The sequence below is a fragment of the Copadichromis virginalis genome, linkage group LG8 (genome assembly GCF_057382275.1).
Source record: "Copadichromis virginalis isolate Kocher_CV1m ecotype Utaka linkage group LG8, C_Virginalis_male_GT1.1, whole genome shotgun sequence".
Taxonomy (NCBI): domain Eukaryota; kingdom Metazoa; phylum Chordata; class Actinopteri; order Cichliformes; family Cichlidae; genus Copadichromis; species Copadichromis virginalis.
Window position 1 is genome coordinate 2,931,772 of NC_140625.1, and position 18,173 is coordinate 2,949,944.

The following is an 18,173-nucleotide window of genomic DNA, read 5'->3' on the forward strand; positions in this document are numbered from 1 at the left end:
AGCTGTCTTTGACATGGACGATGCCCATAACACAAACCTGAAAGTTGGGATAAGAAGAGAGGTCTGATGATTGGTCGGGACCAGAATGACTTCATGCTGAGGACTACTACAGATGGCATCTTTAGCTGGTCCTTGTCAGGGGCTGTAGGAATACTACAGATGCAGTATTCTCTTTGAGGGTGTTGAGGGAGGAAATGCAGAGAAGAACAAAAGGAGTTACACTGAGTCTAGAGAAGGCATATGATAGGCTGCCAAGAGGGGAACTGAGAAAGTCGGGAGGTGTGGAGAAGTATTTGAGGATGATACAGGGGATGTACAAGGACAGTGAGATGTGTGGTGCAGGTCAATGTGAAGAATACATCAGGGATCAGCTCGGAGCTTCTTTCTGGTTGCAATAGTGATGACAGATGAGCTTAGGCAGCAGTGTCCAAGAGCCTGGAGGGAAAGGAATGAAAGTTAGTGGAACCAACACGGAGTGTGTGTGTGTGTCTGTGTGTGTGTCTGTGTGGGGGGGGTAGAAATGCAGAGTTGAGGCAGTGAGCGTAGATCAGTCTTACGTACCTGGGCTTAAGCATCCAAACCAAGAGAAGAAGAAAGGGCAGGTAGGTTGAAGTGGGTGGAGATGAGTGTCAGGCATGAAATGGAAGGTTTACAAGATGATACTGAGACCTGCTGTGATTGGTGGTTTGGAAACGGTGGACCTGGAAGTGGCAGAATTGAAGATGCTAAAATTTTCACTGTGACAAAGACGGTCAGGAAAGAAGGAAAAGCTAATATTTCTATTCAGACTCTTTCGTTTGTCCTGTTTGTGGTTTCTTTTCCTCTGTTCTCTGCTCTGCTACGGGTCTCTTCCCATTAAATGGTAGTTCTTCCTCCCCACTCTTCCCATTGTTTTAATCTGATTTTATGGGTTCCTTCTTTTTATAGTGTCTTTCCTGGACAGTTTCCCCCTATATCACCCTCAAGATGACAGTTGTTGTGAACTGTCCCCGTTTACATACAACTGATTTGAATTGTACTGAACTGAATGAGATCAAATGCCTCCCATGATTCCAGAGTAGAATTGTTGTTCCCAAGCTGCAGCCTCGGACGTTTCTTGACAGTACAGTTAACAGAGACGGGGTCTCTTCTGTGGCTCCTCACTGAGTCCTCAACACCTTGTTCCTTTGACTTTCACAGGTCCACACAGCATGCAGAGTGATGCATGTGGCACAATAATAATTTCATTTAAAATGTGGACAGTGTAAGATGGAAGCAGATCATCTGCTGAGGCAACTCCATAGATGATGTGGGCTCCAGTGTTTTTAGAGCTTAAACCGTACAAAGAAAGCTAAGCTTCACTTTAAACACTAATTTCACTGTAAAGCAAATATTTTCGCCCAGTAACAATCATTTGGAGCACACCTGAACACGCTTGTCTAACTGAAGACCAACTGAACTTTTTAATTGCATGAACTGATTTATTTATAGATGACAAATGATAATGATGTTCACTTATGTCTACTTTAGTACACAGGAAACAGTGTACAGCAAAATGTACAAATCGATTCTTTTGTACACTTAGGTCGATGAGTATTTGCACTGTGTTTGCCATGTGCACCACCACTGCAGAATAAACTTTAAAAAATAAATTTGTGACTAACATACAGATTTTCCCAGAGGACAACAGGAACATCATGAAGATGCAGGAAGGTAAGCCACAGCCACATACCTCCAGAAGGAAAGACAAAACCATTCAAGTTTCTTTGTGAAAACAGGGGCTACTCGATTCTATAGTCAACTTAAATGATGCAGAAATACAGGAGGTCAAATTCTTTTTATTTACAAAATTTGTATTTGTCATATTTGACTTTAAAAGATGGTTAAGAAGTTGACACTAAATAGTCATTGATATAGCCAAGCTGTTTAAACATGCATCCATCTTCTTCTGTTTATCCGGGGCCGGGTCGCGGGGGCAGCAGCCTAAGCAGAGAAGCCCAGACCTCCCTCTCCCCAGCCACCTCCTCCAGCTTATCCGGGGGAACACCAAGGCGTTCCCAGGCCAGCCGAGAGATATAATCTCTCCAGCGTGTCCTGGGTCTGCCCCGGGGCCTCCTCCCAGTGGGACATGCCTGGAACACCTCACCCAGGAGGCGCCCAGGATGCATCCTTGTCAGATGCCCGAACCACCTCAGCTGGCTCCTTTCGATGTGGAGGAGCAGCGGCTCTACCCCGGATCTCCGGCGTCCCTGCCCTATCTCTAAGGGAGAGGCCAGCCACCCTTCGGAGGAAGCTCATTTCTGTCGTTTTTATCCGCGATCTCGTTCTTTCGGTCACTACCCACAGCTCGTGACTATAGGTGATGGTAGGAACATAGCTCGCTGAAGTTTTTCTTATTATATAACAGTTTTGACTGAAGCATCATCATTTACTGTCACTATGAGATAAACTGAAATATACATGTCATCAACATACACAAACATACACAACCCAGACTGATGACTGTGACTTTGTTTAGTCCACAGGTGGAGGAACTCCAGGGCTCAAGGGCCGGTGTCCTACAGGTTTTAGTCCTTGATCCAGCATAACTGATTGAAATGGCTAAATTATGTCCTCAACATGTCTTGAAGTTCTCCAGAGGCCGGGAACTGAACGAATCATTTGATTCAGGTCTGCTGACCCAGGGTGTGATCCAAAACCTGCAGGATACTGGCCCTTGAGGCCTGGAGTTCCTCACTCCCGGTTTAGTGGAAATGCTCTCTGCTGGCAGGGACCACAGTGGCCAGCAGAGGGAGTAACCCGACCAACGTAGCGTTCGAGCACGCACACTACACACATACACGCTCCTGTGCAGCTCCGCCCCCGACGAGCGTGAGCCATCCAATGAAAGAGGAGTTCATCTATGCGTTGCCTTTCTCTGCTCACACAACACACACACTCGCACACAAGCACAGCCAGCCTCAGCACACAGACGCTGTACGAGCCTCACCGTGTGAACACTAACCATGGCTGAAGGAGGAGAAGGCGAGGATGAAATCCAGTTCTTGCGTACTGTAAGTGTCTCTCTGCTGCTTCTGGAGCAAAATACCGGCGCTGCAGTGAGAGTTCACTGCGTCTTTCTGCTCGGCTCTGTGAGTGTGCGTGCGTGCGTGTTGTGATGTGGGCTGGGAGTTTACCGCATTAAGGGATGACAGCTCCTCCACATTGAAGTCACTGGTCAGGGAGTCCGCATCATGCTGACAGGAGATCAGGGGTGGAGGAGGCGTGAAAACGCACTAACAGAAAGACAGGACAAGCAGATGAGAGGTGGAGAACAGTGTGTGGTGGTGCTGTCGTTGTTCATAAAAAGGAGCTGAGCAGCTTGCAGTCTGCGCGGCGGCGCTGGTGTTGTGTATTGGGTGGATGCGGGGCGCAGTGCGGTGCAGACTGGCAGCATGAAGCCTGCAACATCTGCTGCACTTCGTTCCAGCAGGACTGGACGTCCCTCTTTGGAAGGCTCATGCGGTGAAATCAGTCAGTCATCCGGAGGTCTACGTGAGAGGAGGTGTTGCTTTACAAAAAGTTGCACGTGAATGATCGCGTGAGCTCAGAGTATTTTCTTTCTTCTTGAAGGGAACAGATGGTCTGATATACCTGCACACAACATCTTAATTAATATGCATTCGTGTTAATGTGCAGTTTTCGTCTGCGTGCAGCATTTCTGGCCTGGACTGAGATTATTCCAGCGTTGGCAGATCTGTTTTGCTTGTTTTGGGAATTGTCGCTGACATAATGTTGCCATCATATTGCTGATGACTGCAGTAGTACTAAGATGCAATGAGCTGATACTGGAAAACCCTTGGAACAGGTTGAAGTTTTTGGTAGGAAAATGTGAATAGATGGGCAGTCGCTGTCTGTCCTGTATCCAGTGGAGCTTGATTTTCTAGGCTAAAAATGTTCATATGCTCTGTCAGTCAGATTAATGTGTATTATATGAATAGAGTCAGACCCAAGGTTCAAAGCCAAAAGCTTTTAAGTGCAGTGTGTGCGTTTCCTCTGGATATTCTGACAATCAAAAGACAACATGTTAGATTAACTCTAGAGCCATTGAAAAACGCCTCCAACCAATACAGCATTTTTAAGGCCAAGTTTATAAAAAGACCAAGCCTCTGCTTGGGGCGGGGGACTTTTGTTGTTCTTTATTTCATCAGTCAGATGTAACAGAATCCCAGAAAAGCGCCACAGACGAGGTGGCACACAAAACATAAATGTTGGCTGCTGCTCACGGGTGACAGTGTGATGGTCAAAAGACTGAATATTAAGGAATCAGAGGTTCGTCGTGTTTTAGAATGAGCTGCAAACGGCAGACTGTTACAGGATTACTTCAGTAGTTTAGCCTTTTTAGTCTCTTCTTCCATGACAGTTTTTGAAGCTCATTTAGGGTATTTTGATGAGCTATTACTGGATGTCACATTTGTGCCATTAAAACTCAGAAAGTAATAACACATGCATTAACATAGCTGACTGGAATATCATTTCACTCCTCCGCCGTAAAAGGCCGATGGGATATTGTTGTCACCCTGCTGGGCGACATGGACAGTTTGTGAATAACTTGCAGGATTATGAAATTCATGCCACAGGTGCATCTGCTAAAAGGCTCAGACAAGTTCAAATGTCAAACCCGTCAGGTCACCGAGGTCAGCTTTTCTCTAAATCACAGATTTTTACATTTCTACCATACGTGCATCTAGTAGGAGGCTGATGGGGGAGGCTTGTGATAGACACTGGTTCATATTTTTTTCTTTATCAGAGCCAGTGTTTAACAGTCACTCAGCATCACATTGCACGAAAATAAGTACTAAGTACTACTCATTGTGATATATCAAACTCATAATGGTAAAATATTGTAGAAAATCTTCTCAACAGTGAAATATTTTGTCTGATTGTTATTTTTATTATTGTTTTTCTTTCAAAAACCAACACAAGTGTTTTTATAGAAGCTGATAGTCAGTCAGCAAGATGGCAGCAGCAGAGTCACATGACAAGTCAAACAATCTTTGGTTTTCATGTATTTTTACTTGAAAACTATCAGTTTTATTCCTAATTTAATTCCTTCAAAATCAACAGGATTAGATTAAAAATAAATAAAGACGAGTCTTTGCATTTATATTGACAATTACAGCTGGACTGAACTGGCATACGGTCTTCACACTTCAGTATTCAAACGGAAACATTTCAACATGTCACATCTGGTCACGAACAACTCTGTAATATTTTACATTTTTGTTATTATTATCATTAAAATATAATGTTAAACATTATATAATACCAGTGTTACTATTAAATAACAATATTGAAGAGTATCATATGTTGTAGCTCACATGCGAGGGCAGTGTTTTCTGCCACATCCATCTGATATAAGATTTGAATATTAGATTTGAAAATGACTCCTACACAAATATAACATGTTTATAATAAAAATACCAAATTTCTTGTTTAGACGTATCCAGACTGGGTGTTTTATTCGACCGTCTGTTTAGTCAAGTCTAAATTGCGCTGCCAGTGGTTCTAATTTTAAGAAAGCTTATATCTTAGCAGGTTCTGTGGAAATTGTAGGGAAAGTTGTACATTTTACTTCGAGTTTATTATCATCATGATTGGAGTGGGTGCTTGTGTTTCAACCACTAAGGTGAAGGTGATCTGTTATAATGTCCTGTGGGCATTTCCCTCAGAATGCTGCTTTCAGCACCCAGAGACGTAGCAGGAAATTAAAAGCAAAAGCAGAGTTGGAGGTGGAGACTCCTGGTCACTACACAGACAAGCTTCCACCAGTCGCCATCTCAGCATGTGGTAGCCTGTGAGCCATGGCTGCAGCAGGAGGCACTGCTTTCATGCCAAAGCTCGTCATTTAATGTAATTCCTGAACATACTGACTGAAGAGAAATTCATGAGTCCATAACGTGAGCTTTGTTATAATGAGTTCATTTGTTTTATATGTACTTTTATGTTTTTATTTATGTTTGAAGTAGTACTCTTACAAAGTGTGCAGTGTCAGCCTTATATTAGAGTGCCTGAGGAGGTTTATGGAATAATTAAATATTATTATCAGTAATAACATGTAAAAAATAGTCCCGTGGTTAGATTTATTTATTTGTTTGTTTATTTGTAGCTCTTAGATAAATGATGTCAAATGTGGCTGCTGTTGTGGTGTAGAATTAAATGTACATTGTTTAGTAGGTTTAGCAGGACTCATGTTATCATATGATTGCTTCTATAAACTTTGCACTTCGGCTCAAAGGCACAGCACACGCCTGCATTCTTTTTTAGCTCAGACTTTATGACTGGATGTCCTGACTCTCATCTTGGCTGCTTTGATGCTTATTTAAGGATTTTGACATGTTTGCTGTACAATGCTTGCACAAAGACAGCGTTTTGTATTTACTTATTTTAAAGCATTAGCCTAGCCTTTTTTCTACATCACCCCTGGATTTGCTGAAAAATTACTGTTTGCTCCTCTTGATAATGTTTCATCCTACTGCCTCTACGCCTTTACTGTTTCCTGTGACTAGGACACTCAAAACAGCAAAGCAGCTTTCTTTCAGGTACGCATGACTTAATAACGGCTTGTAAATTTACATGCAGGCCTTTTGTTTCCCTCTGCCCCTACGTCTCATCTTCTTCCTCCTGCTCCATTCCTACCTTTCATGTTCCTCTGCATCCCTCCCTCTAATCCTGCTAAGTGCACTTTATATGCAGATCAATACATGGTTTCTGGTGACTGATGATGTGTCAGCACAAACCAAACAGCATGGCAGCAGCTATGTGTTTGTGTTCATTTAATCCCTGTTACAGGGAAATGTTTGTTTGCAGAGAGTAAATGAAGCCAGAGCACAGAATTCCAAAGGAGATCTGGTACAGGTCAATTTAAATAAAGATATCCACTGTGTTGATGTAAAAAGAAGCAGCAGTAGGTAAAAGCTAGTATTTTAGGCTGCTCTCTACTCCAGTGTAATGGTTAACACCTAAAAGATCCCTGGTTCAAGACCAAGAGGACACAGCGTTACCAAGAGGACACAGCGTTACCAAGAGGAGACAGTGTAACCAAGAGGAGACAGTGTAACCAAGAGGAGACAGTGTTACCAAGAGGAGACAGCGTTACCAAGAGGACACAGCGTTACCAAGAGGAGACAGTGTAACCAAGAGGAGACAGTGTAACCAAGAGGAGACAGTGTTACCAAGAGGAGACAGCGTTACCAAGAGGACACAGCGTTACCAAGAGGAGACAGCGTTACCAAGAGGACACAGCGTTACCAAGAGGAGACAGTGTTACCAAGAGGAGACAGTGTAACCAAGAGGAGACAGTGTAACCAAGAGGAGACAGTGTAACCAAGAGGAGACAGTGTAACCAAGAGGAGACAATGTTACCAAGAGGAGACAGTGTAACCAAGAGGAGACAGTGTTACCAAGAGGAGACAGTGTAACCAAGAGGAGACAGTGTAACCAAGAGGAGACAGTGTAACCAAGAGGAGACAGTGTAACCAAGAGGAGACAGTGTTACCAAGAGGAGACAGTGTAACCAAGAGGAGACAGTGTTACCAAGAGGAGACAGTGTAACCAAGAGGAGACAGTGTAACCAAGAGGAGACAGTGTAACCAAGAGGAGACAGTGTAACCAAGAGGAGACAGTGTAACCAAGAGGAGACAGTGTAACCAAGAGGAGACAGTGTAACCAAGAGGAGACAGTGTAACCAAGAGGAGACAGTGTAACCAAGAGGAGACAGTGTAACCAAGAGGAGACAGTGTAACCAAGAGGAGACAATGTTACCAAGAGGAGACAGTGTTACCAAGAGGAGACAGTGTTACCAAGAGGAGACAGTGTAACCAAGAGGAGACAGTGTAACCAAGAGGAGACAGTGTAACCAAGAGGAGACAGTGTTACCAAGAGGAGACAGTGTAACCAAGAGGAGACAGTGTAACCAAGAGGAGACAATGTTACCAAGAGGAGACAGTGTAACCAAGAGGAGACAGTGTAACCAAGAGGAGACAGTGTTACCAAGAGGAGACAGTGTTACCAAGAGGAGACAGTGTTACCAAGAGGAGACAGTGTAACCAAGAGGAGACAGTGTAACCAAGAGGAGACAGTGTAACCAAGAGGAGACAATGTTACCAAGAGGAGACAGTGTTACCAAGAGGAGACAGTGTACCCAATTTCTCTGTGATTGTGTTTCTCACTTTGTCTGTTTGTTTTTTTCTTGAATTTTTTAAATGAACTTCTAGTTGACAGTTAATCTGTAGGGGCTGGGAAAAAAGGAATTAATTGAGGAGTGTTGTTGAAGGACTCACAATTTTAAGTAAACCTCTGGAGGCAGTCCAGTGATATCAGGTCAGAACTGTTTGTTGATCAGCACATGAAATTAGAGATGGGGAAGCAAAAACTGAGAAGATTAAGTTGGAGCATGAAAGTCTGAGGGTTGAAGCAGCATTAGAGGGAGAAAGTAAAAGTGGAACAGTTAATACTGGAACTGATGAACGAGTGGAAACCAGCTACTTGCATTTTAATGAGGAGAAGGTGAAGATGGCTTATCTGGTTGCAGTTGAGACAACGACGACACCTGTTTGGGACTAGCTGGTTCCACTTAACTGGGATTAAGGAGCGACACTGGAAAAGTAAATCAGCTTCTTAAGGATGAATTCACTGTCCCATTACATTTTCTCACTTTAAAGAGTTTATAAAAACTGCATGAAAGATGCAAATGGAAAGTGACCATTATGTTCCTGCTTTAGGTCAAAATTAGCAAAATTCAACTCTAAGTGTGTTTTTTGTTTGTTTAGTTTTTCCCCACCCTTTTCCGACTGAGGACCATGGACTCAGACCTGGAAGTGCAGATCCTCTTTCCCACTGCTTCACATTCAGCCGCTCCAACGCGAGTTGCAGATCACTACCTCATGAAGCCAGCAGAACCACATGACCTGCAAAAAGGAGGGATGAGATTCTGAGGTCACCAAAGCACAAGCCTCCCACCATCTGGCCTATGTCCAGAATCTGTGACAGAGGGCAGCCCTGATGGACTGTGTTCACTATGGATGAAGTCCAGTAACAGAACACACCTTAATTTCAGATTGTTCCTCCCAATCACGCCTCTCCAGGTCTTGCTGTCATTGCCTACATGAGCATTAAAGTCTCCCAGTAGGAAAATGGATTCACTACATGTAGCACCCTTGAGCACCCTCCACCACTGACTCCAAGAAGGTTGAGTATTCTGACCTGTCACTTGGCAAATAATTGCAGATAACAGTCAGGACCTGTTCCCCAAGCTGAAGGCGCAGGGAAACACCCCCCTCACTCACTGGCAGAAACTCCAGTGTACTGAGCAGATAAAGGATTGCCCACCCTGCTCACTGCCTCTCACTGAAGGCAATTCCAGATTGGAACAACGTCGATCCCCTCTCCAGGAGACTGGTTCCCGAGCCCAAGCTAGTTCAGGTTCTTCCCCTTTCAGAGAGGTGATATTCCATGTCCCAAAAGCCACCCTCGATAGTCGGAAATCAGTCTGCCAGGGCAGGTTTTTCGGACTGCACCTGGGCACCAGTCGCTCTTTGTGGATGGGGCCGTGGTAACCCAGTCTTGTGCAGGGTACACAGGTCCCTTGCTCTTTTGACAGTTATAGGGGTCCTTTGAATTGCTCTTTGTCTGGTCCCTCACCCAGGACCAGACAAAGAGCCATGTGTGTGTGTAATACACCTTTTTCCTTGGGGGATCCTACCACATTGCAAAGCAACCCCCCCCAAATAACATATCCCTGCACCATGTTAAAGTAGAAATTCACAGAAGGGACCTTTGAATCAGTTTGATACAAATAACCTGCCATTTTAAGTAACACATATGTTATTTGTAATCGATGCCACACAAGAACATTTATTTATTTATTTATTTTTTACCTTTTATTGTTTATTTTATTTTAACTTGCTAAATACGGGACAGACTTGATTGGGGAAAAGAAAGAGGGAAAGAAAAACAGTGGGGAAGAGGGACGGGGATAAAGGGCAAAACCCAAAAACCAACAAAATAAGCAAACAAAAACTACATCTATCAATCACCTGGGTCACCTGCTGAGAAAGAAAAAAGAGCAACATAATAAACAACATCACAATGATCTATGTGAATATGACAGTAAATACTAAATATTAAACATTATTGTGCAGCACGTAAGATCAACAGAACACAGTGTGCTTTGAGGTAGGAGCCAAAAAGGGTGTAGTTTGTGGGTGTGATCACCCGTGTGTACACCTGTGAGCATGGACGCGCTTGTAAAAGAACATTTTCTGACCTGACGAGCAGTGTTACTCACAAAGGAATGAGTGAATGAATCTATTGTTCAAACCTCAGTGCAGTTCTGTGGATGAATGTACACAGTGATGACCCCATCACAGGTGGCAGATGTCACAAATGGTAATCTCTAACAAAGTTAACAAAATGTCAGTTCTAGGTGGCTGATGGCTACAACGGATGTCCAGAGTATAATGCTAGCATCACACATGCAACAATAGGAAATATGTTAGGATGAAATACATTTAACATTTCCTTTCTGGTTGTATAACAGCATCATTGCTTCTTGTTTTGCTCACTAACAGACATGGTGACATGGTGACTCGAGTTCCCTGTGAGAGGAAACAAACATGTTTGTCATAGCACTTTCTCATCTTCAGCTGTTTGCTTTCATGGACTCAGGTTACTGCTGAAAGTGAATAATATCATTTCACAAGTACCTGTAACCACAGTGGGGGTGAAATTAGCAGAAAGAGGTGTAGCCTACTGTAAGAGGATTTGAGCGTAAGGAATGGCACAAAGAGTGTAGACTGTTTTTAGGAGCAGTGATGCTGAGCTTATTTGTGTTAGCATAAAACTCAATGTACCCATTATGCCATCTAAGCACCATCCTAAATTCATCAAGGGAGCTTAGTTCCCCATGTAAGGACATGCTGACCGCCCTGTGGAGCAAAACAGTTTTTAAACACACGCTGCTGACCCACTATACACTTTGTAACACAGATGGAAGTTAAGAACACAGCTTCTAAAACAAGTAGTATGACGCAAGAAGAAGAGTGCAGATCTGTGACTATCTATGACAGGTACAGTGTCAAATCAGTGCATCACCCTATCAGTGTATGGGTTTTTTCCTTTTTCTCCTTAATCTTGAAACTTTCTTTTAATTTTCCAATTGCTGTCACTTCAAGGAGCATGCACATAACATTCCCAACTAAACACGCTGTGCTAAATAAGCATGTCACAATGCTAGTAATGTGGTCATTGGTAGCAGGATCAGATTTGTTCTATTTAGTGAAATAAATAAACTAATCCTTGTTTGAAAACAAACAAAACAAACAAAGTTGATGCATTTTTGTTTGTTACTGAAATTGTTCTCCTTGCACAGACAAACAAAAGTAATGTCATATTAAAAAGCAACCTTCTTCAAGTGTAGGTTTTATGTAACAAGAGCTCAAATAAACCTGTCCTCAGCAGGTCTTAAAAATTAAACTCACGATGAGACCCTGTTATCATTTATTTAACAAAACTTAGGCCAAAATGTTGACACAGTGTGTGAAACATTAAGTACACCCCTACTGCTTCCATCAGAATTAAAAGAAAGAGAAGCATCCAGGTGTTGACAATCAAATGCAATTGATTAATTGATCATCACCATTTGTGACCATCTCTATAACAGCAGAGGTGAAAGCAAAGAAAAGACATCAGCAATTCTTGATGGGCTTTTATGACCCTTCCCATCAGTCTGGGTTATAAATCCTTTTTTAAACAATTTAAAGTCTATCAATTAGTGATGGCCAAATGAAGCTTTCCGAAGCACTGAAGCTTGTATTGAAAAACGGTTCATTACTCGAAGCTTTTCAACACAGTCCTCTCCGGTGACATCTGGTGGTGAAAATTTTGAAGAGCAGCTTGAATCTGCAAAATAAAACGGACTGCTCAATCATCGCTGCTCACTCAAGAGTGGAGTTCTCTCTGATATTGGGCCACCGTTCCGTTGCTTTGAACATGTAATTGGTTTTGTTTACTCGATTGGGGGGCTGAAAAAATGTAATGCGTATTTGCGTAATACATTTTGATCAATAAACTTTCCCTATTTAAACATGCACTATGGTGGCCTTTCTTTGCTCATAACTCCTTGATGTTGGTAAATACAATAAGTGAGCAATATATATAATATACATATGAGAATGCACAGCACATTATGGAGTATGCCCCTGCTGTGAAGTCCTGCCTCCATCTACTTGTCGTTTAATCACTGGACAGCTGGACAGGTTCATACAAAATATTAGATGAGGCCAATTGTCCTATACATATTTTTGACCTAGGGGTGGGATTGATTGTGAACTGGAAAGGGAAAATGCTTAGGGAGCTGAGTACGGCTGCATCGTCACTGATTTGTAGAATCATTTTGATTCGATACAGGATCCGATTCAATTTGATTGGAATCTGGAAAGTTTTGCCTCAGTCAGAAATATTACAAGTCTGATCATTTAACAGTATATATCCATAATTTCGTATCTATTAAAAGAAAGCTGACACATGTGAGACTTAATTAGAGATGTAAACAGAGAGTTATGAAACCTGCAGCTGCAGAAGCCAGCGAAAAAAAAAGAGGCAAACACAGCGCTGACCCGACGACGCACCAAAATCTGATTCTGACGCGTCGGGTCCGCGCTCTGTGTTCACGTTTGTATGCAGAATCCGTAAACCTGCTCCCAGTTACTGTTTTAGCTGCATGGTGTTTGACGACATGTTGTGAGGTTTAACCTGAGATGCTGGCGTTTCAGGCATAATAACGTTAATTTACAAATCGACACCGGATTGTAATGAATCAATATCACTTTATTCAATTTAGCATGGATTGTAATCAGAAAGGCGATAATCAAAACCCACCCCTAATCAAGAACTTGCAAAGTAAAAACATGCTCTATGTCAGGTAGCCCTTTTGTTATTTACATTTAAAAAGAGGATTAGTGTTACTGTGCGCTGGCTGAGTCTGTTTCTTTTCTTAGAAATAGTTTCTCCTGCCCTGGAGAAAATCCACTTGCATGGAACAGAAGAGGCTGTGGAGTGCAGGAACTACACTGCAAGCTGGTAGATATGCAGGTATTCCTGGGTCCTGCAGACTATCACCTAAAAACAATAAACAAAATGATTTTCTAAACTGTAGCAATGTAATGTACGTATAGTGTCAAATACATTGTTGTAGTCTTCATCAGCTTTAATTCACATGGAAGTGTTCCTAAAGTCATATGCTGTAATGATATTTACATTATGAAAACATGATTTTGGACATTTCAAGTTTTTCACTTCGGCAGATAAAATGAATTGAGCAAAATCAACTCAAAATATTCCCACACGCCAGAACGTCCTCTCTTCCTCGCTGGCTCCATATCTGTCAGTGGAATGATCACCTCTTCGCTCTCTGTCACCATCAACACACTCCACGAATCCCGTGGATGATTCACTTCCTTATATCCGTTTGAATCAGGTACCGAAGCAGTTACGTGCGTAACGAAGCTTCGGACGTCACTGGTCACGTGACTTTTGCCAAACGAAGCAAGCCTCGACACAGTGCTTCTGAACCAGTGTGTTGTTTTTTTCGACACACGCTCCGGAGCGTCAGCTTCAAGCGGGCCATCACTACTATCAATCTACTCTCAGTGTGTACTGTCCTAGGAGTGGACACCACAGGAAATTCACTCCAAATGTCAGAGTCTACAGGCCTGAGTTAGCATTGTACAAGGTTAAAAGTTTCTGACAGTACAATTAGAAAAAGACTGAGCAAATATGGCTTTTATGGAACGTGGACAGCAGAAAGCCTCTCTGAAAAAATACACGACAGCACGGCTCAGGTTTGCAAAGGTGTTAGCAAACTACAATACTTCTGAAACTGTGTCTTTTGGCCAAACGAGATACTAAAGAGAAGCTCTTTGATCATGATGTGCATCATGATGCATATCAGCACAAACCCCTCATACTTCAATTGAACTCAATTCAGGTTTTTTTTTTTTGTTTTTTTTGTTTTAAAACATTGTGCCAAAAATTATAACAGTTGCTTAAAGGCAACCCAACAATCATATGACCCCCTATGAGCAAGCACCTTGGTGACAGTGGGAAGGAAAAACTCCCTTTTAACAGGAAGAAACCTCCAGCAGAACCAGGCTCAGGGAGGGGCGGGGCCATCTGCTGCGACCATTTGGGGTGAGAGAAGGAAGACAGGATAAAGACATGCTGTGGAAGAGAACCAGAGCCATTAATCCTTAAATGTAGAGTGTTGCATAAACACAGTGAGTGGGGAAATAAACGGTGAGTGAAGAAGAAACACTTGGAGCATCATGGGAATCCCCAAGCAACCTAGACCTACTGCAGCATAACTAAGGGAGGAAAAGTTTGAAGTCTAATCTTAAAAGTAAAGGGTGGCTGTCTCCTGAATCCAAACTGGGGGCTAGTTTCACAGCTGAAGGCTCTGCCTCCCATTCTGCTTTTAAAAGCTGTTTTGCTGCCATATTTGTGATTAGTCAAATGCTACCAATGCCACCCTTTCATGTGAGCACGTGGAAGAAAGCTTCAGTGAATTGACAGTCAGCTTCATGTGATCGCTTAACTTGATTGGCAGTGTTTGGGTAAGTGAATCCATTTAATGGAAAGATACTGTACCCTGGGTATGTTGAACTCTTTCGTAGTACAGGACCCTGGGCACCTTGCAGTCATAGAGTCGACTGTGAACTCTCTGTTTGCCAAAGTATTCTAGAGTCAAATGTGAGGCCATCTGTCTGACAGCAGAATGAGCTGGAGGCTTGCTTACTTTCATGCAGTTTCTCAGTATGAAAGTTTAACGACTTCCCTCCTAGTTTCATAAATGTTACCTCTCCATCAAAGCTGCACAGTTCTCTCGCTATCAATCAAAAACCGCCCCCGCGTGTGTTTGTGTAATACACCTTTATTTAGACGCGACAGCACATTTATGCAACTTGCTGTGAACTCCTGTGAAGTGTTCAACAGAATTTAGCTTTAACATGTTAATGTGCACTTGGTCAGAATCATTTGCATGAATTTGACCTGCTGAAACCAAGAACGAACAAACCAGCTGTATGCTGGCCAGCCATTAGTGCCCTAACATTTTTCACCCGAGATTAAACATTTTCAGGTCGCATCAAAATTTCTCTGCATCATTTCTGGGCCCAGAGGCTAATTGGATTTCTAGATACAAATATTGTCTGGAAACCATGAAAATTTGGGTGACTGGTGAGACGGTGTTAGCGCTGACACTTTGGAAGTAAAAACAGTTTTTTATTGTGACTGAATTTCAGACAATTCAAAATATTTTTTTTAAAAGTTGACAGGAATGTCAGAGCAGTCAAGAATGCAAACGTCCTCACTCGTATCAGGCAGTAGCCTGTATATACAGTACGGACATGGCAAGCTCAGCCATTGGATTGAGATTCTGCATTTTGAGGCCTCAGTGCATTTTTGAGTTTTTGTTTTTCCTTCTTTGTGAAATGAGAATGAAAAACAATTACCACATTACAGTACTCATGTTATTTGTATTATTAACCGCAGGTGTACAGCAGCCTCTTAACATCGAGCTGACAGCCATCTGTGAGTTTGAGCTGAGTCTGAATTTGTGTTGAAATGAGGATTATTTCACACTTCACTGTTTGAATACAGCAGATTCCTCATGATACAGATGTGCTAACATGGGGGAAAACACAGCAATTACAAAAAACACTCATTAGTCTCAGCTGTAGAGGTCATACTACGTATTAAAGAAGGTGTAAGTAACTGAAAATCGGTACACTGTTGTTCATTTCTTTCACATATTGGTTTCCTACCGTTGTCATTTGGTCAGGCTGATATTTATCTGATTTTTTGGAATCAGATAAATAGTAATCAGAATCAGAAAGGGTTTTATTGCCAAATGTTGAGCAGGTTTACAACATTAGGAAATTGCTGCGGTGCTTCAGTGCAAACATACTGTCATAAATTATAATAACAGTTACAGTCGAACAATATTTAACTATTTAACATTTTTCTATTTATTTTTGTTCTCAGCTTTTTTAATGTTGTTTTGTATTTCAAAGTATAGCGATCTCTCTCCTTTCATCTCCAGCACCGCTGTCATAAAACTCCTGACCTGTTGGTTATTGCTGCTGAAAGTTGCGATTATTTCGTTCTCATCGGACACCGACAATGACTGGAGCTGGGCAAGCTGAGAGACCAGCTGGTCTGCTTTCACTGTTCAGACATCAGTTTCGATTCGCATTAACAGATACACGAGCTTCAGTGATTTAGCATCTTGACAGATGAGTTTCCTCTTGGTCAGAGTATGTGATCTAGAGAAGAATGAGTGATAAAAAGTTGTTAATAACTCCTTTTGAACTTTAGCAGGGAAAGCTGTAATGGTGATGGAGAGGTTCTTACAAGTTGAGCATGTGCAGGCTCACTCAGCACTTTAGATTAGCATCTGTGAGAATCTCTGAATGTAAGATGTTTAAACAGCCTTTAGTCCTCTGTAGATATGCACAGTTAACCATGTCACTCAAGCCTTTTAATTCAGCTGATTCTTTATTATTCATGTATTTGAAGATAGTTCTTTGTCTGTTTGTGAGCTCATAAACAGCATTTTTTTTAATAGATTTGTGGTTTTCTCAGAACGGGGTTGTCTCTGCTTGCCTGTCTGTGAATGTCTCTGCATGCCACGCCTCCTCAGGTTATTGTAGACGGTATCAGTGACTCTCATTTGGATTCCTGTAAAGGTGGAACTCTTTCACAAGATTTTGATTATGTAAACAGGACTACGATATACGCGATATTCATAGAAATCTATTATTACAGTTGATGTCAACTGTTTACATTTAAAGACAGAATAATGGATGCCTAGTGGGTCAAAAGGTAAGCAGTGGGAGTGCTACCAGCGGTCTACAGGACTGTGCGTACACCGGGGCTTGTGAACATGCTTTGAAGGTGACCTTTAACAGGTTCAAAGGATGAACAGGGCGAGGCATGAGTCAGAATCTTAACTGGGAATGTTCTTTTCTTAGCAATTGTAATATTAAATAGTCCTAATAGAACAGATGTGCTTGTTTAATTTTTTGAGCTTGGCTTGTTTCAGTAAACTGGGCTTTTAAAAAATATATTCAGAGTCAATAAATTCAGTTTGATAAAGCTGAAGGTGAATCCCTGCAGAATAGCTTAGACTGTCAGAATAGTCTTCAGTCACACTGGGTTTGATCTCCAGAGTCTCTCAGTGCTTATGTGAAAAGGACATGAATCTAATTAAGCTAGCATCAAATGTATCACGCTGACATATGGTGGCCTGCATTTGCATTCTTTCATACTATATGGCATATAAGGCTTGGTTTAGCACTGTAAAAGTCTCTGGCTACAAAACTGTCTCAGTGACTTTTATCTCTTCATGTGATCCCAGACTTCTTTCTTCATTATTTGTAATAGTTCAAATTTTACATTTGATTAGCAGGAGGCTCAGATAGCTAGGAAACCCCACCACTGAAGCATATATCCTGGTCAAGAATCTAATCAAGATTCCTCACATTGATACTTGAGGCCAAGCTAAAGCCATCCAGAAGAAGGATGTGGTTAAATACCACATTTCTAAGATTTGGTACAAGGGAAGTGAAATGCCTTCTTTCAGGTAATGCCACCGTTTTTCCACAGCAGCGACAGCAACACAACAGCGAGATGCTCCTGCTCTGTGGTGAAGTCATTTATTGCTGTTTGGTTCAAGCTGCAGCTGGCAAAGTTCAGTCTGTTGAGCCATAACTGCGTCCAATCCCACGTCACTGGCATCAGTGTATTGAGACTTTGCATGTGACGTGAGGTTTCTGCTATAGTGGACATGATGATGCCTGCCAATTCTGCTGCACTGTTGGGAGCAGCAATCACCATCGACAGAAAGAGAATCTTTGTTAATCACTTTCTGCTGATTTGGATAGAAGAAGACAAGCAAAAAGTATTTATGTGATACAGTGGAATCAAATAGTAATAACAGTTACAGTCTAACAATATTTAACCATGTAACATTTTTCTATTTATTTTTGTTCTCAGCTTTTTTAAGCTGCCTCCTCCACCACTACTCTCTGCAACTGCCTTTCATCCTCTTCCTCCTCAACTGAAGCCTTACTCCTGAACTGAAGTTTAGGCTCTAA

At 42.1% G+C, this 18,173-nt stretch overlaps 1 protein-coding gene across 5 annotated transcripts in view; it reads left to right on the top strand.

The window, feature by feature from the left end:
* Positions 1-2,930: 2,930 nt before the first annotated feature.
* The window catches only part of ryr2a (ryanodine receptor 2a (cardiac)), a 310,584-nt gene continuing 295,341 nt past the window's right edge, over positions 2,931-18,173 (top strand). For all 5 annotated transcript variants that reach the window (XM_085465413.1, XM_085465416.1, XM_085465414.1 and 2 more), the window contains exon 1: positions 2,931-3,032. In XM_085465413.1, the coding sequence (XP_085321539.1) occupies positions 2,985-3,032 (48 nt within the window). In that variant the 5' untranslated portion in view covers positions 2,931-2,984. The remainder of the gene's footprint in view (positions 3,033-18,173) is intronic.